Source organism: Nothoprocta perdicaria, unplaced genomic scaffold (assembly GCF_003342845.1).
Source record: "Nothoprocta perdicaria isolate Ctin4 unplaced genomic scaffold, notPer1 scaffold_183, whole genome shotgun sequence".
Lineage (NCBI taxonomy): Eukaryota > Metazoa > Chordata > Aves > Tinamiformes > Tinamidae > Nothoprocta > Nothoprocta perdicaria.
Window position 1 is genome coordinate 820,152 of NW_020455016.1, and position 22,799 is coordinate 842,950.

At 46.2% G+C, this 22,799-nt stretch overlaps 1 protein-coding gene across 2 annotated transcripts in view; it reads right to left on the minus strand.

The window, feature by feature from the left end:
• Window positions 1-18,497: 18,497 nt before the first annotated feature.
• Window positions 18,498-22,799, minus strand: part of ING1 (inhibitor of growth family member 1) — a 5,388-nt gene continuing 1,086 nt past the window's right edge. The window contains exons 1-2 of one of the 2 annotated variants that reach the window (XM_026036652.1): window positions 21,604-21,713; window positions 18,498-20,123 (exon numbers count right to left, since the gene is read on the minus strand). In XM_026036652.1, the coding sequence (XP_025892437.1) occupies window positions 19,420-20,052 (633 nt within the window). In that variant the 5' untranslated portion in view covers window positions 20,053-20,123; window positions 21,604-21,713 and the 3' untranslated portion in view covers window positions 18,498-19,419. Of the gene's footprint in view, window positions 20,124-21,603; window positions 21,714-22,799 lie in introns of those variants that run through there. The other variant, XM_026036651.1, reaches the window with a different exon arrangement.

Here is a 22,799-nt window from a genome sequence, read left to right on the forward strand (position 1 = left end):
CTCGGGTTTCTTCTGTGAGCCCAGGCCCCTGGATGTGTAACACGGACTGTGTGGAAGCGCCTGCCCCAAAGATGGTTTGCCCACCAGCAGCTCTTCAGTTCTGCATGGAGGTGCAGAAGGCAGCAGGTTGAGCGAGGCTCTAAGTCTGAGGGTTCAGCAGAGCTGAGCTGGTGCTGCAGCTCGAGAGGAGCTGGTCCCAAAGCCTTCCTGCAGCCGGCACCATCCCACTGCACCCTTGCATGGCCAGTGCAGTTCAGAGCCTTTCCTAGGCCCATTTAATGACCAGATCAGCAAAACCTACCCTCTGATCGCCAATTTTTGCTCATAGAAGTCCAGTGCATGACATAGCTAGCAAATTTGACCAGGAGGTGGGGTAGGAATCATCCTTTTCTGGCAGCGGTGAGCTGTTATGTTGGCTCAGGCCATCTTTTGAAACCTTACCCCAAGACAGCTGCAAAAGGAAGGATAGCATGAAAGGGAACCTGAAAAGGAGAAAGCAAAGCAGTTTCTTTTACTTCAGTGTGATTTTCTCCTATGAGAAAGTCTGCCTTAAGGAGCTACTCCAACTAAGAAGAAGAGTAGGAAGAACAATAGCACTAAATACACTTGTCTAATCGAGGTGTAGAAGAAAGATGAGCAGTTTGGAGCCTTCAAAAGAAAGTGGTCAGGATGAAAAAAAGAAAGAAATATAATTTCTTGTGTGGAGAAACATGAAGACAAGTCCCTGCATGAACAGGAGCAACTTGGACGGCCCTGGGGCAGGATCCCTAGGGGCTGGACTGCTRCTCATAGACAAGGGTTTGATGTGAATGTTTATTTTTCTCCTTCCTGGTTCGTGAGCAGAGCCAGGGCACCTGCCTCCTACATGGAAAACCTTGTGCTGCTGTAACTGTCACTACCATGTTTCATTACTCAGGAAAACAGCCCGTGGGACTCCCTTGACTGGAAGGGCAAATGAAGGTGTAGGTTCCAGGCTGGTCCCAAAACTGCTGAAGAAAGTTGCACTGTAATTTATGAGATCTGCAATGGATATTTTAAGGGTTGAACTTGTGTGAGGATGAGTATCAGACTTACTCTAGCTATGAAAACATTCATCCCTGAAATGTACTTCTCCTTACATTTTTTGAAAAAGAAGTTGACAAAGGCTACCTTAATATCAAACTGTTTTTATACCAAAGAAAAGAGAACCACTTTATTGTACTTTTTTAAAGCAATCTTTTTAAAGTAACTGGAAATACTTAGCTTAAAGGTGATAGCTTGGTTTTTGCTTAAAGCATCTGTGCCAAGTGCAACTGCATCAATTCTATCCATGGATCAAGGGCTGGTCAGGGGCAAGGTTGCTGTGAGGCTAAAGGAYAAAACCTCAGTTAGATTTAGAAGTCCTTTAAGATGAGAGCTGTACTGGTGGTAACTTTACTCTCCCTCGCTATCCTCTAGATATTTCTTCAGTTGATATYGATCTATTTAGGATGAAAAAAAAGCAAATAACAGACCTAGTTGTGAGCAATCAAAGAGCTCTTTAAATCTCAGAATACGAATCTACAGTGTTTACCCATAGGCAGGCCATTAATAATTTGAAGTGTCTATACACAATTGGACAGTAATGGTAATATGTATCTGCAATACTCATAGCAGTGTATTCCAGATCTCTTTACACTGTTGAAAGAGTGTAAAGTCTCTAGGTAAATTATACTGTTATATTCAGTGAGGTCTTAAAAAAATACAATTTTTCTCTATGGCTCATTCGTAACATTTCATAGAGTTTTGGGGAAAAAAGCTCTCATGATCGCTCTGCATTTGTGTCACTTGCCTTGCACAGGCTTTGTGAACAGCAGTGCCAGATCCACACAAAGCTGGATCATCTGCTGGGTTGAATCTAGGGTGCAGTTAAATAGCAAGCTTAAATATAAGGCTCAAGGGTGCAGGTTCCCATGAGGTAACACAAACTTTCTGCAAGAATCCCACCATCAGGACCTCTTGCCAAGCTTTGGGCATAGATACCCCAAACTGCTGCCTCCTAGTCTACTTTTCAGCAGGATGTGTGGCCATTAGCTCTGTTGGGCATCAGAGGGGACAAACACATGATGGTCTCACCCTTGGGGTCAGCACCTTCATAGGAGATATCTCCACTGTATGAAGTTGCCTCCCCACCACTGTTGGCCTTGACCACCACGTGCTTCAAGTGTCCTGTCTGGGTAGCAGCATGACGGGGAGGCACCAGTGGCCTGCAGACAGTCATTTTGGCTGATGTCCCTCAAGGCAGAGATGGTTCAGCTCTCAAATGCTCTTCACGGTGCCTCTGCTCTAGTGAGCATACACCGAGTGTAGGTTACCCTTGCCAAGCAGGTGGCCCCCTTGACACCAAAGTCCTTGCTTACGGCCAGGAAAGTGTCATTCATGCAACTGCTATGGGAGGACAGGTACCTCCACAGGACCATCGAGAGCAGATTGTGCCRGGAGAGGACCTTGCTACTCTACATCTCTTGGGTTTGTTATTCAGCTGGGAAGATTATTGCCTGAGGAAGGCCCTCCCTGATTTCTTTCTGAAGAAAAAGAAATATAGTGTATATCTAGAGTTACAGTTTTTCATTACTTCAAAGCTCTTAGTAACTGGTGTGGAAGGGCAGCAAATAATCCTCTCCTTGCACTTTTATTTGTTTTGGCCTGATAATTTTTCCTTCTGCTCATGCTTTCTCGGGCTGCAGCTGCCCAGTGCAGCCTCCGGTCCTCCCGTTTCCACCCTCCTGGAGAGGAACAGGCATGTGGATACGGAAAACATTCAATCAGACCGAGAGCACAAAACTCTGCAAAGGGTATTTTAAGGAAGGGTAACAATTATGGAATCAAGTAAGGAAAATGGGAGTGCAAATAAACTCTAAATGAAAGTAACAGCTGTAAAAACAAACAGTGCTTGCCCCGTGCCCGCGGGCCAACCAAAACAGGTASAACAGACTGTGCCGTGGCACGGTGTGAGTGGCACCTGCGCTGCTGCCAAGGTAAACAGGGCACTGGCTTGCGGGAGGGCTCCCAGGCATCTCTTCCTACTGTCTCCCTGGCAGACGGGCTGCGGGACTCCTGAGGTATGGTAAATAAAAGGCTTAATTTCCCTCTGCGGTATGGGCTGTGCCTCTGACCTACTGTCCTGCAGGACTTTGTGTCCCCCCTGCCCTCAGGCCTCTTTGGCTTGGGAGGAGAGGCCGTGCACCCAGTGGAACACCTGCAGCCAGCAGAGCATCCCCACGTCCAGGGCCACAAGCTGGGCGGCTACACGGTGGCCACATCYGTGCTGCAGCTCCCAAGGAGAGGCCCAGGTTTTACAGACAGGAACTGTAATAAATAGGGCAAACTCAGAGCAAAAGGAGAGGAAGTGCCAGAGGCAGCTGGTGAATAGGCTGGCGGGAGCTGTAGCAGAGCCAAGGCACTGATGGATGTTGCACCATCAGYTGCGATTTCTGGTGACTCAGAGCTACCCCGTCAACATGTGTGGAGGACATTTGAGCCAGCAAGGGGTGTTAGAGCTTAGCAGGGATTTTCTCCAGTTGTTTGCTACAGGCTTTGATCCTGGTTATGCCATGGTTATGGATTTACCATCTTTTGGTTATGGATTTACCATCCTTTGAATCAACATCTCCAGCTCATCCCTAGTCTCGGGAAAAAAAAGAACCCCAGATATATATTTATATATATATTTATATATATATTTATATATATATTTATATATATATATTTATATATATTTATAAAAATTATAAAAATTTATATATTTATAAATATGTATATATAAATATTTTTCTACATCAGTCTGCAAACCAAGAAGCACATTAAAAATAGCACTTTGAGCTATCTGTTCTATCACCCACTGTTGGTAGGACACTGTACAGTCAGAGACGTGAAGAGAGACCCAGGCTCCTTGTTACACCTCTTCAGCAGCAGCAAGGAGCAGGTCTGTAGCTAGTATTCATTATTTGCAGTCACAGGCTTACAGGGTTTTCAGAGCCAAATACCAAACACCTGCCCATTTGCTGCTACTATAGAAAGCAGAGAACTGGAAAAAAAAAAAAANAAAAAAAAAAAAAAAAAAAAAAAAAAGTCATTCATTAAAACCAATGCCAGGAGAAACCCTCAGGCCATGACTTCTGTGCAGCATAAGCCAGGTAATTTTACCCAGCAATTGCTGCTTCAAGCCATCTCCATACTAGAACTACAGCTTAGTTTCAAACAAGGCATCTAGTTTTGAATAACCTTTCCAGGCAGTGACTTCTGCCATGGCCTGAAGGAACAAAATCATAGCAGAGTATATGAGAAACTAATTGTTTCAGCAACTGCCCCTCCACAACCAAGTAGGAAGGACTGTGCAAAAAAATGTCTAGTTACAGACAACCATTGCTGATAAAAGCTTTAGGCAGGTATCATGGAGAGCTGTACATTATATAAGTAATTTACTGAGCTGATTTTAATTTAGCAACTTAGCAATATAAACCAGGTAAGTAAAAGATTTCAGAAAAGCAGTAGTAGTAAAACTGTGGAGGCTTCCATGGCGGGACTGATGGATCAGTTTGGAGGCAAAACCATAGGTAACTGAAGATCAGAGCTGAAGTTTGTCAAGTGATTTTCTCAAGGTGCATCGTGCTGCTGGTATAGCTGCTTCAAGGAGAGCTGCAGTGCAGCTGTGACAAGAGCCTGGCAATGTCTCCATGCAGGTGCTGGTTGCCCTCATTGGGCTCTGCTGCCTCCAGCAGACAGGGCCCCTGGGCAGGCTGACAAGTGCAAATGTAGAAAAGCACCAGCAGAGACAGATCTGTCAAAGTTACCCTGGAATACAGGCAGAAAAAATAATCATTGAATACTTTTGTCCACACTTATGCAGGCCTCGTTGGGACCCTTAGACTAGAACCAGCATCAGCTAATGCCTCTTCTGCGTTACTGGAGGGACATCCTGGTCCCCAGATTATATATATATTTAACCTCAAGCTATCAGAAAGCATATAGTAAGAGAACCTTTTAAAATACATTGGCTGAAAAATCCTAAACCTTCTTTCCCTCTTTCTTCCTCTGGATACACTGCAAGCAGTTCATATCTCGTTCCCTTCATGGCCTTCCACTGACCTGCTGTGTCACACTGAACACGTTGATCATGTTGATACCATCTCTGTACTTCAGGTTTCTTCAGGTTTCTTTTTCAAATAGAGATGGATGATAAATTTATTTTTCCAGACTGCTTGGAAATTCTCAGGTAACAAGTTGCTGGTCTTTGAAAACAAATACTGGTATTTTTCTTCTATTCCATTAAAAAAAAAAAAAAAAAAGAAAAAAAAAAGTGGATTTCCTTCATCCTAACACCATTACTACTTTTAAAATGTGCTTTCCCTGTGGAGGAAGAGAGGCAAAAGCACAAGAGCGGTTTCCTGAGCAGAGCTGGGACAAGGACATCAATATTCCGAAGGGAACCTGGCTGTTCATCCAAACGCCAGCAGGGGCACAGTTCTCCGRAGCGCTTCCCTGCACACTGCCGGTTCACTGCGTTGTTCATTGCTAAGACACGGAAAACTCCTCTAGAAGTGATTGCGGGCTAGACAGATACCACCTCCTGGTGCACTTATGGAGAAAAAGCTGACACTGAAGGGAAAATCTGCAGCCGTCTTTCTCCCTGGAGCCTCTTTGAGGTGTTAGAGATGCCCCGTGTTGCCGTCAGGCAAGTGCCACAAGCAGTGAGGTGGGACAGCRAGCTGAGAGCAGCCCTGCACCTCCACCAGCCTCCTGCCCTCAAACACGTGTCCTCAGCTGGGGCTCGGCTTTGGCCTCTGCTGGAACAGCCTCCAAACAGGGCAAAAACAGAATCCAGGCTAGAAATTAAAGATATGCTTCATAAGAGCATGTGGTCGTTGGGAGATATCCCACAACTCAGGTCAAAAGCAAACTCATCTGTATCTTCTGGAGGAGCAGCAGCTGGACAAGCAGGAGCTGCAGGAGCTGTGCTCTGGAAATTAAAGCTGGTACCAGACCTCCCCAAGAAAATCTTTCACAAATAGTGCTTCTATAAGTAGCTCTGACTCAATGGCAACTTGCTGGTACTTCAGATTTACTGCATTCCCTTTTAAAAAGAGCGTCTTTGATGCCGTGGTGAAGTGTCTCACAATTAGACGTCGCCCTCTGCGGCACCTCGCTGGGAAGGCTGGCAGTGCCYGGCAGTGCTCAAGAAACATGTAGATGAGGCGCTTAGGGACGTGGTTTAGAAGGTATGGTGGTGATGGGCTGGTGGTGGGACTGATGATCCTGAAGGTCTTTTCCAGCCACAATGWTCCTATGGTTCTGTGCACGTGCCACGGGACTGCAGCTCAGCCGCCTTGCAGGGGTTGTCCCCAGGTGACACCCTGGAGCTGCTGCCGCTACCAGTGCCGCTTCGCCTTGATGTGGTTGCCCACAGGTGCCTCAAGCGCCGCAGCTCTGGGGAAGGCTGGCAATGCTTTTGTTCTTGCTAAACCTCCTCCTCTCAGCTATTTCATCTGTATGAACAGATGGTGTGGAACTGGAGGGACTGATGATACCTGTGGCAAGCAGAAGGCTTGGAACCCAGCAAGCCCATTCTCAGAAACACATGGTATCTACTCCGGAGCACTGAGGTGCATTTCTAAAGYAAGCCAGACACCCTAGGAATCCCTAGGGGGAAAAAATGGAAGGTAATACTTAAGTATTATGAACAGGCATTATCAGTAACCATGCTGCGACATTGATCCATGACTTCTCACTTACACAGTCTTTTTTATCTTCCTTTCTTCTTTCTTCTTTTCTTTCCTTCTCGTTCTCTGCAGCTGGCTGCTGTTTGTCCCTTTTACTTCATACTTGCTTTTAAGGTCTGAGTGAGATACAACCCTTGCAGATCTGGTTCCTTATCCATGGGGAGCCAAGATAACCTTAGCTACTTAGTCCTGCTACCCTAGCTGCTAAATCTATTCCTTCACTCTCCTGCTGAAAGGAACAACTCATCATGTGCAAACAAATACAAGGTCTATAGGGACAGGGAAATGCTTAACAGGGCTTCTGCTCTGCATGTTCTGTGTCACCGTGTCTCACCTACACTTGTTCACTCAGCTTGAGGGGAAGAGAGTGTGGGTGGCCCCATGGGTAGTTCCTGTGGCAGGAAAAGAAACTTTTCCTTCTCCCTTCAGGTGCTCCAGATTTTGTCCTGAGTTTATACGTGAATGGGAACTTCCACACAGCCAGGCTGGATTGCAGCAAGTTCCGTTTTAGCACAGGTCTAGCCTAGAACTGCAAACTGCAAAGCCAAACTGCAGCTGCAGGACAGCGTCATTCCCAGGACAGCATCAGGGTAGAAGGGCCACCGTGATGTGGAGACACTCGAGCATAGGCGTTTGAGGGGTAGGTACATAGTTTTAGTAGCAGATAATCTAGATATTGGATCACAAACAGTGATAACAGAAGGATTTTGAAGCTGATATTGGATTTTAATCTGACGTGAGGTAAGGGCATGTAAAAAGGTCCTTCCTCTAATGGGGAACAGAACGTAGAAGCAGAGAAAAGTTTTTTGATATAAAAGTAACAAGACATTTACCTGCCTTTACACACTTTGATACTGTGTTTTTTAAATTCTTAGATTTTTTTAGAAGCTAGCATCCCACAGTATTCAGACACTTGAACCAGTAATTCTAACTTTTACCAAATGGAAATTTATTCTTTCTTGTTGCTATATTTAGGAATTGCCTTATGCTTTATACAACCCTTGGTATAGTTAACAAAACTACACGGACCTGTGAGTAAGATATTTTATAGTAAAAGAGGGAATCGTATGAAGTCATTTCATGTGTCCAATCCCATAAAACCCTGCTTGCTTTTTCATCATGAGAGCCTTAGGAAAAAAAATCAATTCTCACCATTGCAACAAAATGAATCTCTAGTTGTACTGGTTCTTGAAAATAAGAATCACTGACTTAAAACATCACAGAAAAGATACTAAAATTCCAACTGACTTTTACAGAACCTGTAGGGATTCATCTGAAAGCAGAATTGGAAACAGAAGGATGGGGAGGCTTTTATGGACTGGGTAAAAAAGATATATGGTGCATGCAGATAGTGGGAAATGTGAGATCAGTAGGAAATGTGGTTCTGTGTGTAAAAAGCAGATTAGTCCTAGTTCTAAATCTTCCTCAGCAGCACCTATTCCTTCAGTGTATTTATGCTCATCTTCATTCTTGCTTCTTATAGTGGGCTTCCAGTGTGCAAAAGAACTTGCTTCCAGTTAAATAAATGTAGAAGTTGCAAAACCAGCAATGAATACAAAAGAGATGTAGTCTAATAAATCACTAAACTGTGGTTTTGCAAGAACACTATCACTCACAGGGGAAAGTGCCAGCTGCCCCTGCACTCCAAAACAGTTGACCTGAAGTAGAGGCAGGAGCTGAAATGAATTTGATCCTCCTGATGTAGGCTTTCATCTGGGAGTGGATTTCCTTTCAAAGCAGTGCTCATACACTGGTGATGGGAACTGGTTTTGGTGTCTTCTGAGAGAAGTTGGTCCTCTCCCTTTGTTTGCTGCATCATGGGAAGAAGCCAACTCAACAGCTTCTGCGGCCTTCTTAGAGAGCTCTTAGAGACACTTCATCTTCAGGGAGGCTGGTCCCTCTCTCTCCTTCCTCCACTGTTTCCAAATTGAAATTCATCCCCTCCTGAGGGCTTTCCCTCTGTTATTTCAGGTGAGAGATACTCCCTTCCTTCTTTCAATTTCTTTCTGAGAGTGTCCCAATGCCCTCCATTTACCCTTAAAATCCGATCTATCTTAGTGAGACCAAAAAAAATGACTCCGAATATAAGGTCATCTACATCTCCAGCCCTGCTCTCCCACCTCAGTAAATCAGAATGCAAGCCATGGATCTCACCCCCAGGGATGCGGGAGCCTTCTGTTGTCCTCCTGCCGCCACAGGAGCTCCTGCCTTCCAGAGAGGACTTTTGAGAGAGGTGTCAGCTCCCGACCCTCAGGGATGGGCCTGTGTGCACAAGATACGCTCTTTTCTCTCATTCTTTTCATGAAAAACTTTCTCTTTTCAGATATATATATATATATATAGCATCTTCACTTTGAATCTGGTGTTTCCTGAGTAATGGGATCCTATCACATTAACAGCTGAGTTCAGAAAACCCCGTTGCTATGAAAGTTTATTTAAGAAACTCAGTACTGTAGAGCGTTTCAACATCAAACTTCTTCTACCACTGTATTTCAAACAGCAGTGTTCATATTCAAATGCTTAAGTAGATATAAAAATAAATAAATAAATTAATAATAATAATAAAAAAAAAGCAGCAGCCAGAAATAGATATCAGGTTTTGGATTTGTCTGAACTCAGCAAGAAATGAGATGTGGGAAGCTGGGTAGTTAGCTGAAGCACAGCAAAAGCAAAATGTAGATCACCAGATAAATTATGTAATCCAGGAACTTATTTCCCCTGTCCCCTCTCAAGGAAGAGTTTTAGGAAAGGAAGTGACATGCTTTCACTCATTTGCAATGGATAGAAATCACCATGGGATGCCTTTCATTAAGCAAAAACAAGCAAACCAAAGCAAACCAAACCCTGCAGACTCCRGAGCTGCAAGCTTGGGTCAGGATCCCATGTGAGACTTCTCGTTTTCTCTCACCTTATAGCACCACTTCTGAGAGGTGAAGCAAGCAGCTTGCTGCCAGTGCCCGTGTAGATTCTTATAACTGCACTAAGTGCCAGCAGGGAATTCCCCAGGAGCTTCTGGAGCCTGGTGTGAGGAGCAGGTTGGGGCAGACAGGATTCTTCACCAACACTCAGGCCTTCAGCTCACACTGCCTCATTTTTCCCTTGGAATACTGCTCCTGTATCGCCTGTTCCCCATTTCAGTCATCTCTTGCTGTTGTTTCACCTCTCTCTGTCGAATCCAAGGTCTCAGGTCCCTCCATCCCTGTTCCATACTCATGTAAACCAACAGCATTTAAGATCTTTGGAAGTGAATAGGGAATGTCTTTCCCCAGGGACATGCATAAGGAGATCACAGGGGTGCCCACAGAGACAAAGTTCCTCTTGAGGGAGGCCCCCAGCTCCTGCAGCCAAGAAAGAAAAAGAGGAGGTTTCATGGACACAAGCAAGACCTGACATCAAGTCACTGGGACCACTCTCTGGCAGATTCCTATTCCAAGAACCATCTGCTTGACCTTCTTTGCTAAGTCGATACGGAGCTCTCAGAACCCATTTCCAAGGAAAAATGGGTATTGTTACAGGCCTGTTGGCATATGCAGTACTGTGGATGCAGCAGTTCAATATCCCGAGCCAAATCTGCCTGCCAAAAATAGCATCTGTTGATAGCTTTGGGTGTAAATTTTTGGATATATAACTTTGATGCAATTCTGCTACATGACTTCCAAAGATTTTGGTATGGCCATATGGAAAAACAACAGTATAGAGTTACCGCCTACTCTTGTTTTCCCCTCCTGTACTCTGCATGATTTAACTTGTTCGCTCAACATAACCTTCTACATCCCCATCCTTCTGAGGGAAGAGACCAGATTTTGTGACAACCCCTTTGTGCTGTTTCCTGGGTGAAAAAGTCAGAAATCTCTGGTCCAGCTGATTCAATCTGCTGCAGCAGACCACATCTGCTCTGTACATAACTTACCACCTTTGCTGGTGTCCCAGCCTGAGCTCACTGGTCTGGTTCGAATGGCAGCCTGGGTCTCAGGTTCTCTCTTACCTTCTCCCAAGGGAAGACTAACCTAGTAGAGCGCGTTGGCTAAATCACTGCCCCAGTTTCTTTCCCACAACTCCTCTTGTGCTCAACATTGCAAACCCGTCTTCCCATACTTGTGGGGAAACTTCATAAGGGCACTTAGTGCCTCCAACCACATTTGCAAAGCGCATTTGCAACCACATTTGCAAGCTCCTCTCTTGATGGGTAGCRTTGCCAACTAGGCAGCTGCCACTTACCCGCTCTTCCATGGTGGTCCCAAGCCACGTAAGGCACTTCTGCTTCAGCAGCACTCCATGCTGCATATGTTTTCCATTCCACTGTGCTGCTTTTTCCATATGTTTTTTCTTCTGGCTTACCTTCTGATACTGAGAGCAGGAGGAAGTCTCATAGGATTGCCATATGATAGGCCCATGATGTTTCATTTTCGCCTTAGCTATCATACTATAATACAATCTCTTCCAACACAACCATTTTCACGGTTTTGAATTCCTGTGGGCTTTCAGCATTTTCTTGTGGCATCAAAATGTGCAGGTTTTGAGGTTAGTTGCAGTGCTTTTCTTGCATACCTAGCCCTGTAAAGGCCTGTCAGCTGCACCCAACATCAACAATCTTAGTCTCAGCCCTAGTTTCATTCTGTGGCAATAAAGCTTTCTCTTTAGGATATTGAATGAAAGATTTGCCTGTTGAATTCTCCCTCTGATCTTGGTATTTTGTTACTGTGGTTATTAGGGACATCCCAGATAACAGAACCAAGAAGGGACCTCTGGAGGTGATCTGGTCCAGCTCCCACCACTGCAGGAAGATGTTTTCTCCACTGCAAGATTACAACCACTGTGAAGAATGTAGCTCCAAGGGCTGCTCTAACATTCCCCCAAAGTCTTCTGTGCTACAGGCTGAACAAGCCCATGGGGGAACATCCAAGCACCTGTGATGGGAAATTCCCTATTGGGAATCCCAATCCTATGCACCTGTATCAGAATCCAAATCTTGCCCTCCCAAAACCTACTAAAGGCCCAGTGATGGAAGAGAGGCCCAGTGGCCAGCATAGTCATCTGATCTCACAAGCATATATAGTTTCCTAGTTCACTTAATGCACACAGTGCAGCAGCTCGCCCAGCAGAGATAATTCAGCAGGATATATGGGCTTTCAGAAGGCCATTCAGCATATTGCCGAAAGCTAAATGCAATTTGTTCATCACATGCATGAAATCCACTTGAACTACATCCACCAAAGTCCATAGGAACTACACCTATACCCAAAAGTGCCAAAGGGAGGGTGAGAGCCTCATCTATCCAGGCCAGCGAGACCCAGCCTAGAGATTTTCCAGAAGAAAAAGGACAGAGACCTCAGAGAGAAAAAATATTGTTCACCAGCACAGCTTGTACAACCTGTGCTCAAACGGTCTCTCTCAGCTGCGTGGTCCAGACTGGAGGTGCCTTATTTCCACTTACCGTATTTCCAGYGTCTCTCCTACCCGGGGTCCTGAAGTAGTTCAGGGAAGCTGTTCAGGGAGACTAGATGAAGGAATTGCTCGTAAACGAGCACCCTGCACGGACAGAACTCCTCAGCCCGGGTCGCTAGTTTTCACTTCAAGCATGAAAATGATCTTTAAAAGCCGCATGTTTCACTCTTGCTCACAAAGGCTGCTACCCCAGGTCTCTTTATCTCTCTCAACACATTTTTTTCTGCTTTGTGGAGATATTGGGAGTGATAGTCATTGGCGCTTCAGTTTGCTTTGAGTACGGAGCTACACTAAACCCTCAAAGAAATCATTGTCCATTTTCAGTCATTGAAAAGTCATTGGTACTGAAACGTTTAAAATAAGATTTATACTAGTTCTATAAATAAAAAATATTTTCCCGAGCTTTGGTCCAAATCTTTTCAACTAGGCCTCYGGCAGTTTTCTTGTCTAAACCTTTAGTAATCTAGTAGCGTTAGGTAACAGATCTCCCTGTTTAATTCTTGAAGTATTTGCTAAAATGTAAGCAGAGTATCAGTTACCTATGCAAAATACTAATGAATTCCATATGGAAATTAATATTCAGTCTATTCTGAGAAACTTGCTGAGCTATAGTTTGACAGTGAGGTGCAATCAAAACCACCGGTTTGCTCAAACAAGCTCTAATGCTTCCCTTATAACCTGTGTAAACATTGGTGATATCTTATCAGCACTGCCTCCTATAAATTAAAACGTATGTACGATATGATACTTTAGTAACACACTTCTAATTGTTTTGTATTATTCTCTTGCATAGTTTGACACATTTTAGAGCTGGTTCTGCACTTAGACTCTAGTCCTTTTTATCAAAACTAGGTGAAGTAAAAAAGTATCAGCCTTCTTTGTACTTAATCTTTACAGGAAACTTGATGTTCTGTTTCCCTTGAACTAATTTAGATATAGCTCCTTTAATTTTTTATGGCCCAGAAATGTTTACTTTTGTTATAGAAGTCCAGCTGTTTACCTTGGTGTTGTTGTCTTCTGTYCTTCACAAGGTGCAGTCTTCCTTTTGTGGGGGTTTCTTTCTGTTGATTTAACAACTCAGCAAAAGGGAGGTCATAGTGACATCTTCTGTACTCCCAGCTGAAATATATATTACATATTGAGACTGAAAGTAATGTAAGCAATTTTAATTTAAAAATACTACTTTTGTCTTCCTGAAACTGCCTCCAATCCAAACAGAAGCAGCTCAGCAAATAAGAAACTCAAACTAAACATAGAATAAATCAAATTCTGATAAAGTGTGGAAATGCAAACCAGGGCATCCAAGCAATTCTGTTTTGCAGTGATACTCTGCCAAAATGATATGATCGCAATAAAGTTTTTAAGTAATTGCAGTCACAGATTAGAAYTGATTAAAGTTTAAGACATGTTACATCTATTTCCTCCTACTGTTATTGTCCTCAAGAGATACCTACAAACTAAACCATCCAAAAATTAAACACAGTTCTTTCCGAAACAACATCCTAATTTTTCAGTTGTTGAATAAAATCACTTTGTGGAACATGCCCCTGGCAATTCATGTTTTACTGATACGGCTCTTAATAAATTGTCTGTTTTTAAAGTTTAAAGACTGTGGAAGTTATTATTGGAAWAGAGCATTTTCTTTCAGGTGAGACCAAGCAGATCTCAAGGACAGAGGAGACTAGCAAAAAGAAAACTCCCCTGATATACATCTTATAATCAACACAGCAAAATATTCCTTTCTGAATGCAGGTAAGTTGTTCATGCACAACTCACTTGGGTTTCTCATCCTTGTCACCACATTTTTTGTTTTGCAACCTTGATTCATTTTTTAAAAATTCAAAACAGTTAAGGGTATTGTACAATAGGGGTGTTCAGGATGGCTTGCACCACGGGGACGAGAGCTGCATTAAGTCTTCCAGAAGGTGAGAGTATAAGAGATGACTCAATCTGTCTTCATGAAGTTTTACAAGATTCACTAAAAGATACAAGTTTATGTTAAGTGTACATATATTATTTACAGATGCTGGGTTAGCAGCCCTAGGTATGTTAAGCTCTTGGGGATATACTTGACTGTTGAGCAAGCCAAATGCAAGATAACATTCAATTTTCTTTGTCATTTCCCCTTGGTAGGAATCAGAAGCAGCTGTTCAGTTTGGCCAGGGTTGATAGGGAAAGCTGACCAAGCATCTGCATAAAGTCAGCTGCTATCTGCATCTTCTATCCCTCCAGCATATTCCCTCTGAGTCCTCATACTGGCTGATGGCTATATGGAGATGCTGAGTTAGTCTATTAAGCTACTGAAAATAAAAGTAACATGCCAGCTTAAACATGAACAGCTCTATCAATACTCATCAGCCCAGAGTTGCTCTGGTGAGGCCACATCTGGAGWACTGTGTGCAGTTCTGGGCTCCCCAGTATAAGAGGGATATGGAGCTTCTAGAAAGGGTCCAGTGGAGAGCGATAAAGATGATGAAGGGACTGGAGCATCTCTCATATGAGGAGAGACTGAGTTGGGCCTGTTTAGCTTGGAGAAGAGAAGGCTGAGAGGGGACATGATTAACATGTATAAGTACATGAAGGGGGAACATAAGGAGGAAGAGGCCAAGCTCTTCTGAGGGGTGGCCAGTGACAGGACAAGGGGCAGTGGGTGTAAGTTGAAACACAGGAATTTCCATCTCCAGGTAAGGAGGAACTTCTTTCCCGTGAGGGTGMCAGAGCCCTGGMACAGGCTGCCCAGGGAGGCTGTGGAGTCTCCTTCTCTGGAGGTCTCCAAACCCRTCTGGATGCCGCCCTGTGCCCCGTGCTCTGGGTGTCCCTGCTGGAGCAGGGGGCTTGGACTAGATGATCTCTAGAGGTTTATAATGTGAACCTGGTTTTAGCTTGAGAGATCAAATTAACCCTGCTGAAGAAGTTYGTGTGCTGATAAACAGAAGCCCAAAACTGAGGAACTGAGAAATTGCCTTCTGTGCTGTTCTCTTAACTTGGTCCTCCTAACAGCAGTACAGAGGTAGGTGCTTTTCCTTAMAAAGTTGTTCCTAATACTTGTTAGATACAGACTTCTGTAGTATCTGGGAAAAGAAGTATTTTCTGTATATTTTTTTGATACTCCATTGAATGCTTGTATCAGTTTTGATATTCAAAAGATAAATCATTAGTTCTTTTGGATTATGACAGGGTGTTATTTTATATATGGTCTATGACAACAATCGCAAGTTTAACTAAAATAACGGAGTGCACCCCACTGATAATCAATTCACATTTAGGTATGTTTATTACTGAGAAGCTACTTACTGGTGGGGAGCTTGGAGTTTGTTTTTTTGCATTACATTTTGTAAAATACCGCTTACTGTATTTTTATTGCAAATTTGTAAAGGTCACCTCAAAATATTCTACCAAAAAATGAAGTCAGTGGAGCAGTCCAATTCGACTGTATTTGTGCCCACTCCGTGCAGTTAGGACATATTTAATCAGTAACTGCACTTAATTAGTAAGAAAGCCACTTCAGCCTAATGATGAGGATGCCCGAGGTCGCCTCTGCTCTACGGAGGCAGTAGTTCTGTTTAACTGGGCGGCTTTCAGGTGATACAATGGTCAAAACTGACACTTTGTTCTGTTCTTTCTGTCTCATGGTGGCTCCTTCTGTCTGTCCCTGTAGGACAATTTCGCACTTGGATCTGAAGTAGCACACGCAGGGCTCCCTCACTGCCTCCTTGCACCTCCTGGTCTCCAAGGCCAGCCCTCGCCCTGCTCCGACAGCTCCGTCCCAGTCAGAGCCCGTTCCCGGCTCAGTTCCAAGGCTCCCTTGACACGAGTGCTCAAACGGTGCTTTCCGCAAGGACTCGACCGCGAGCACCAGGGTTCAGGCTCCCCATTGCAACCGCCGCAGACCGGCGGTGGCCGCAGCTGCCCCCACACTTTCAGTGAGAAGTTCAACCACGTTGTGGTTCGCGCCGCCGAGGCCTCCTCTCAGCGAACGCACGCTGGTTTTCACCACAACTTTCACGGCCCATGGGAGAGCAGCCAGAGCCCGGCTCGGTGCCTGCAGGAGAGGGCACCCAGGGCCGCCTGTCGCGGCCGCCGTGTCGGTGGCAATGCGCGCGGGTGTCCGTGGGACATGGGGCAGGGTGCCTGGAGTGGGAGCGCGGGCACCGCGCCGGGCGGCGCAGCGGCGCTCGCCAACCCGCCGCATCTGGCACGAGCGGAAACACAGAAAACTCCATCACAGCATCGGTGTCTGCTGACCACTGGGCTCRCCCAAAATAACCCAAAAAGGAGGATTAGTACATTTGTAAAGACAAGGTTATGCACAGTGTAGTGCAGGCAGAGCCARGTTGTCCGGAGGCAAAGCACTCAGCAGTGTGTCAGTGTAACATGACATGTCCTTATTTCCACCAGCCACGAGCTTCCCYGCGCGGTACCTTGAACGGGAGCGAAGCAGACGCTCGTGCCCCYCAACCACAGCGGGCCCCGCTCGCTAGCGATGCAGCGTGTCCCTCCCCAGCAGCAGAGACAGCAGCGGAGCCGCAGCCCCTGTGGCGAGCGGGTAACCTACACCATGCCACAACGTGGAAGTGGGTGTCGCTGCAGGCCGCTTAGCGGATCAGCATCTGCTTTCGTCAAAGCCTGGACTAGGGGAGGGCCCAGCGAGCCACCAGGAACTCGTGTCTTTAAGGGCAAGGTAAATATTGTTCTACTGATGTACCTCCAGCTGAACTTTCTTACCGTGTTCTTTCACATCCTTTTTTTTTTGCCTCTCTGCCCTGTTCACACGCAGGAAGCCCCACAGAACCAGAGCAGACATTTACTGGGACAGGCAGGGTTCAAAACTTCATACAAGATTGCACTGAAGTTTCACAAATTCAGTTTCATTAAGTGTCCCTGCCCTCTCTTGGCTGGTGGGAGGACAAGCAAAGGGTTAAGAAGACGAGGCCACAAACCTTGGGATTAGTCRTGAGAGCAGGAAGTGGAGGAGCAGGAAAGAGGGGTAAGTTTGCAGGAAGAATGGAAAAAGAGACATCGGGGAAAAGGGAAAAGGAAAAAAAGGGAATATGGAAAGGCTACATCGACCTAGGCCACCGGGGGAGCAGGAGACTTGGCTCTGAGCGGACATTGCCTAACGCAAAGGTGGCTCGGGGTAACGTGACTGTCCGCAGTGACCGCTAGCACCAACAGGGAAGCAGGCACGCTCAGTGTGCCTATTCAGGGCTGAAATCCCACTTTTAATTGTCCCATATATATATATATACACACACACACACACACATATACAGTGTGGTATGTGTACATGTGTATGTATGTATATGCATAGGTATGTATATGAGTATCTGGCAGGAGATATCCATGCAAGTTGAGGCATCTTGGGGCTTACTCTTTGATGAATATCTAGTCCCTTCAATTGGCCAGTGTTCCACTGGCTCCAAAACCTTGGCCTCCCTATTTCCAACAGCAAGAGTGGCTAGGATGTGCTGGGAAAGAGGGGGAAAGAGGGAAAAAAAGAAAAACGCATTGCTTTAGTTTGTATTGTCCTAGAGACGGCGCAATTACAGAGAACACTGTGTTCCAACATCCCCACCTCCAATCTTGCTCTCACAACTCTTCTTCCCGATCCATTGGCTTTCCCAGCCTACTTGCGTTCTGCTCCTGCTGCCATTCTCCTGTTCCTGGGTCCCACTCCGTGCTCGCCTACAGCCAAGGCCCCCGGAGCGACGTCTGCAAGGGAAGCGGAGGAGCTGGAACCTCCCCAGCCAGAGGGGTGACCCCTCCAGCTGCACAGGGAAAGAAACCGTCCCACCAATGGCCACTTGAGAAACGGGATGGGGAGAGCCAGGACAAAGCATGGACCTTTCCTTATAGCTAAAATACTGCATACRTGGTGGCCATGAAAAATTAAAAATGGCTGGCCTGGAAGGGTGGCAATAATGCCTTTAAAGTAGTGTAATGCAAGAGCATTTTCTGCTGATAATGACCACCGAATAATTCATATCCGTACTGTAAAAGCATGAGAACAACTGAACAGGACCGCTTGTATACGACTGATTTTCAGATAAATGGCCAGATGTGGGAGTGACTGCGAGCAGAAAAACAGCAGAGTTGCAGGGCAGGTTAAAAGCTGCTTTGATTCCCTCACACTCGTACTGGTCACAGGCTCCAGGAAGATGCATCCTCAGAGCTATAATTTGGCTACCACTTCAGCAGGCTCAGGCTTCTTAGGGGCAGCCTGCTGGAGCTGCGAAAACTAAAGGGATTTTACTTTAATTTTTCTTTCTTTCTAAATGAATGATCACTAAGCATGATTGCTAAAGGAGCAAACTGTCAAAGTCGCTTCATTTATTTCTTGATATCACAGCTGTACAATTGTCACACATACAGCAGGAAATGCGCATTGGTTACACAATGGCATTTGGCTGCATTGCCAAATATAATACAGTAAGTGCAACTCCACTTAGAAATGTACATTTATACAACTGATACAAATTAAGGATTGCTACCCTACTATCTGTGACAGTATAAAGCTTGATTTATGTTAAGTTTCATTACTAAACCACTTCCTGGTTAAATATAAAACATATTCAATCATCTTAAAATGGCCCTTGTGGTACTTGGCCAGCATATAAAATATCTGTTGTGTAAAATTTAACCATTTACCCTTTTTTTTTAAAAAATATTCTTCTAAGCCTATTTAAACATTTGCTATTGAAGTGTTATACTGACACACTTTGTAGCAGGACCCAAATTTTACCTTCCTTTTGTTTGATCTTGCGCTGGTTTTCACCGAAGTTACATTCTCAATGTACTGTAGCTTTATTGAAATACTGCCAGATGGAGAAACTATTTGACAATTTTGCTCAAGAGGCAAATAAAATGATTCATTAAAGAAAAAGAAATTACATTGCAGGAATATTTGTCATCAAAATTTTAATGGGTTGAGTGCTACCAGCACCAGAAAAAAAAAAAAAAAAAAAGTTGCCTTTTAAGACCCAGATGAGTATTCAACTTAAACTCTTATTACTTCACGTTTTGGAATACATTGGTCCACAGACCACGTTCTTGTTACAGCTTACCAAATGAAAAACAAAATTGCTTTTATTGCCGTCCCTAGAACAGGAATGGTTCTGTTTTAAACCTCCTTTAAAAATATACATTTTACAATCCTTTCACCTCAACAAAGGTGACACTGACAATAAATACACTGGTTTGGTGGTTCTCCTCCTCTTCGCTACGGAAAGTCTACAAACTACCTGTTGTAGGCCCTCTCTTTTTTAGACTTCTCCAACGCCTTGTCCATAGTCTTCTCGTTTTCGCCTCTACATTTGGGGCAGTACCATTTGCCCTTTGGTTTATGGTTGAGTCCCACGCAGGAGAAGTGAAACCACTCAATGGGGCACTCGTCATTATCGCAGCCGATCATTTCTCCATAGGAGACCTGGTTGCACAAGCAGTACGTTGGCTCGTTGGGATCGATGGGCAGATCCGGGGGAGAAGCCTCCCTCTCCGCTTTGGCCTTGGATCGCTTCTTCTTCTTGGATGTTTTTGCTTTCTTCTCCTTCGGAGTTCCTGAGGTGATGTCGTCGTGATCGTGGTTATTCGAAGCGTTCTCCCGATTTTCGTTGTTTCTTTGCCGCCTCGACCTCTTGTTGTTGGGCTTCTCGGCCTGGGCGATGGACTCAGTCTTTGACTTATCTTGGCCGGCCTTGCCGCTGCCTCCCGTGGTGTCGTTAGTCTCTTGGCACGTCTCAAACTGCTCCACGTGACTGTCCACCTGCCGCGTCCGGTTCTCCACCAGCTCCACCATCTGACTGACGATTTGGATCTTCTCGTCTCCCAGCTCCTGGCTCCGGATTAGCGCTCTCTGGATGCAGTGCAACATCCTTCTCTTCTGCACRGCATCCGTCTCTCGCTTAAACTTCTCATAATAATCATCCAGGTCCTTCAGGATCTCTGAGAATGAGAAATAAAAACTGTAAATATTCGGGGCACGGAGAATGGCCAGAGCCCTCACATATTTTCCCTTCTTTACATGGCAAGACCAAGCTGAAATCTGGGAAAAGTCCTTCAGGAACAGACTGCGACTGCTATTAGTTTAGATTTAGAAAATAAAGCTCATTTTAATCTGCTGAAATCTGTATTTGTACGCAAGCGAAAGCAGCAGGGTTTACAGAACAGCCTGTCATGAAGAATGAGCAGCTGCCGACTGACAGGTAAACACCCAGATCGCTGAAAAACCCTTCCATTCCCTTTAAAACTTACAGTAACTTCCATCTGATACAACTAAGTTTCCTTTCCCTATATATGTGAGGCCATATCCTTAGATCTGCAGATTTAGGATCGCGTTATGCAAATTGCCTGGCTGTTTTCTTCCCTAAATATTATGTAAAACCTCTGCTATTCATTATTTTACATACACAAATAAATTTAATGAAGTATTATTAATTAAAAATTTGTGAGAAAATAAATACAGAATTAAAAAAGACAAAAAAAAATGACCAGAAGGCATTGGAGAAGCTCAAACTTCTGACTTAAAACTCTGACACTAAAAATTAGCTGGTCCCTGGACTGCACCGTACAGAGTATTTCCAATAGTTTTCAAGCAGSAACTTTCCACAATAGGGTTTAAAGTTCACAGAACAGCCTAGATATCTGTTTTTTAAGCAGGTGGTTTTGAGTTTCACTATGATACCCAGATTATCTCAAATAAGATACAGTAACTTCAKCATGAACATATTAAATCCTCCCAGAGGAGAATGTTATTCTTCATAAATGATCCGCACCTTGTCCTCTGATTTTTCCCTTTGCTTGCAGCTTACAATATCCCACCCTAGAKGAGCACAATGTGTTGATATAAAAGGAACAAGAGATGACCTAATAAAACTCAGAACCTCCCAGACATGCAAACACAGTACAAAACTGCCTCTGATATTCACATGAACATGTGCTTTCAACGCTAACGTGCTGTTAATATATGCAGCTAAGAGCAACAGAGATCCCGTGATTCAGGCTTTGTCTCGCCTAAGTAGGTTTCTTTTTAGAGCTCCAACATACTCCAAATTTCCTGTGAAGACAGGCAAAGTTTATGCAAGTTTCACTTTGGYTACTAGAGATGCGGCGCGTGCTTCTCGTGACAGTCCAGCACGTCCCGTGTTACAACCTACGTGGCCAACACCAGGATTTAAGGTGTGTAGAGYGGGACCCCCTCCCGGGGCTGCCGTGCTGCCCACGAGACACACGCGACCGCAGCGCTCYGCGTTTGGCAGGGCCCTGGCGCTTCCCAAGACGCACATCCCGTCCCGTCCCACGGCGGGCAAGACGCGCCTGTCCCAGGCCTGCCCGACCGGGAAGGGCTGCGGAGTTCCGGACACGCTCTGGGAAACGAAGGGGCTGCTCAGCTACCGGGGGCTCGGGCAGGAAGCGGCCGCGGTACCTGAGCAGGGGGCCGGGGAGGAGGCACAGCCGGCGGCTGCTCAGCGCAACCTGCTCGCGTCAACGAGGAAGGCTGCCGAAAAGCCAGGAGCGAAAAAAAGGAAAAGAAAAACGAAAGAAAAAAAGAAGCTCTGACAGCTTTTTTTAAAACGCAGCACGCTCTTGTGCGACTTGCAGGACGCCCAGCTGCGAGCGGACGCTGCACGCGCGGTWAAAGGGACCAAACCCAGCGCGGCGTGTTTGTTAACGCGGAGCGGCACCGCAGCTCTGCCTGCGGCGGGGCGGCAGCAGCGGGACAGCCCGCGCCCAGGCGCCTCCCCGGGCCCGCCCCTGAGCGCGGCCGTTACTAACGGCTCTAACGTACGGCGGCCTCCGCGCGCCTCCTAGCAACCAGCGCAGCGGCGGCCCCGCCCCGGACGTGACGCCTCAGCCATTGTTCTCCGGCAGGAAACCGGCGGCGCTACCGCCGGCTCTGCGTGTAGCGGACAAGCCAGGAAGGAAGCGGAGGAGGAGCGGAGACTGCCTAAGCCCCGCCCTCCACCAGCTGGGCCAATGGGAGCCGGCAGTGGGCAAAGCCCGCCCCTGCCCGCCCCGTGTTGCCAATAGGGGCCGGAAAGAACTAGAGGAGTAATAATAATAAAACGGGGCGGGGCAATGAGCGTGGGCAGGGCCGGTGGGAGCCCCGCCCCCGGCGCCATCGCCCCAACCAGAGGCAGGAGGGGGCGGGGAGAGCGGCTCCCGCATCCTGGAAACACGTCAGTCACGCCCGGGAAGCCCGCGGTTGGCCCGCCCGCCGCCGCCAGCGCAGCCAATCGGCGCCCGGAGGCCGGGRCAGGCCGAGATATTCAAATCAAGCCCACGGAAAAGTTGCTGCTCGAAACGTCACAAGGGGGCCGGCCACGAGGCGGACTTGCCTATCCAGGAGACCAATCAGCGCCAGGGGGCGGGCCTTGGCCGCTCCGTGGGGAGGCTTTTACCCTATGAGGGCGGCCGGGGGGCGGGGCCAGCCGCGCTAGGCTAATGAGGGGTGTTTATAAAAGGCGCAGCGAAGGCGATTCCTCAGCAAAGCGCGGAGGCGCCGCGGGCCGGGGCGGCGCGTGCGGCAGCGGCGCCCGCCCTGCTCTCCCCTCCTCTCAAACCGCCTCCTCGCCCCTTCCGCCGAGCAGCCGCGGGCCCCCTGCGGCGCCGCGGGGACCC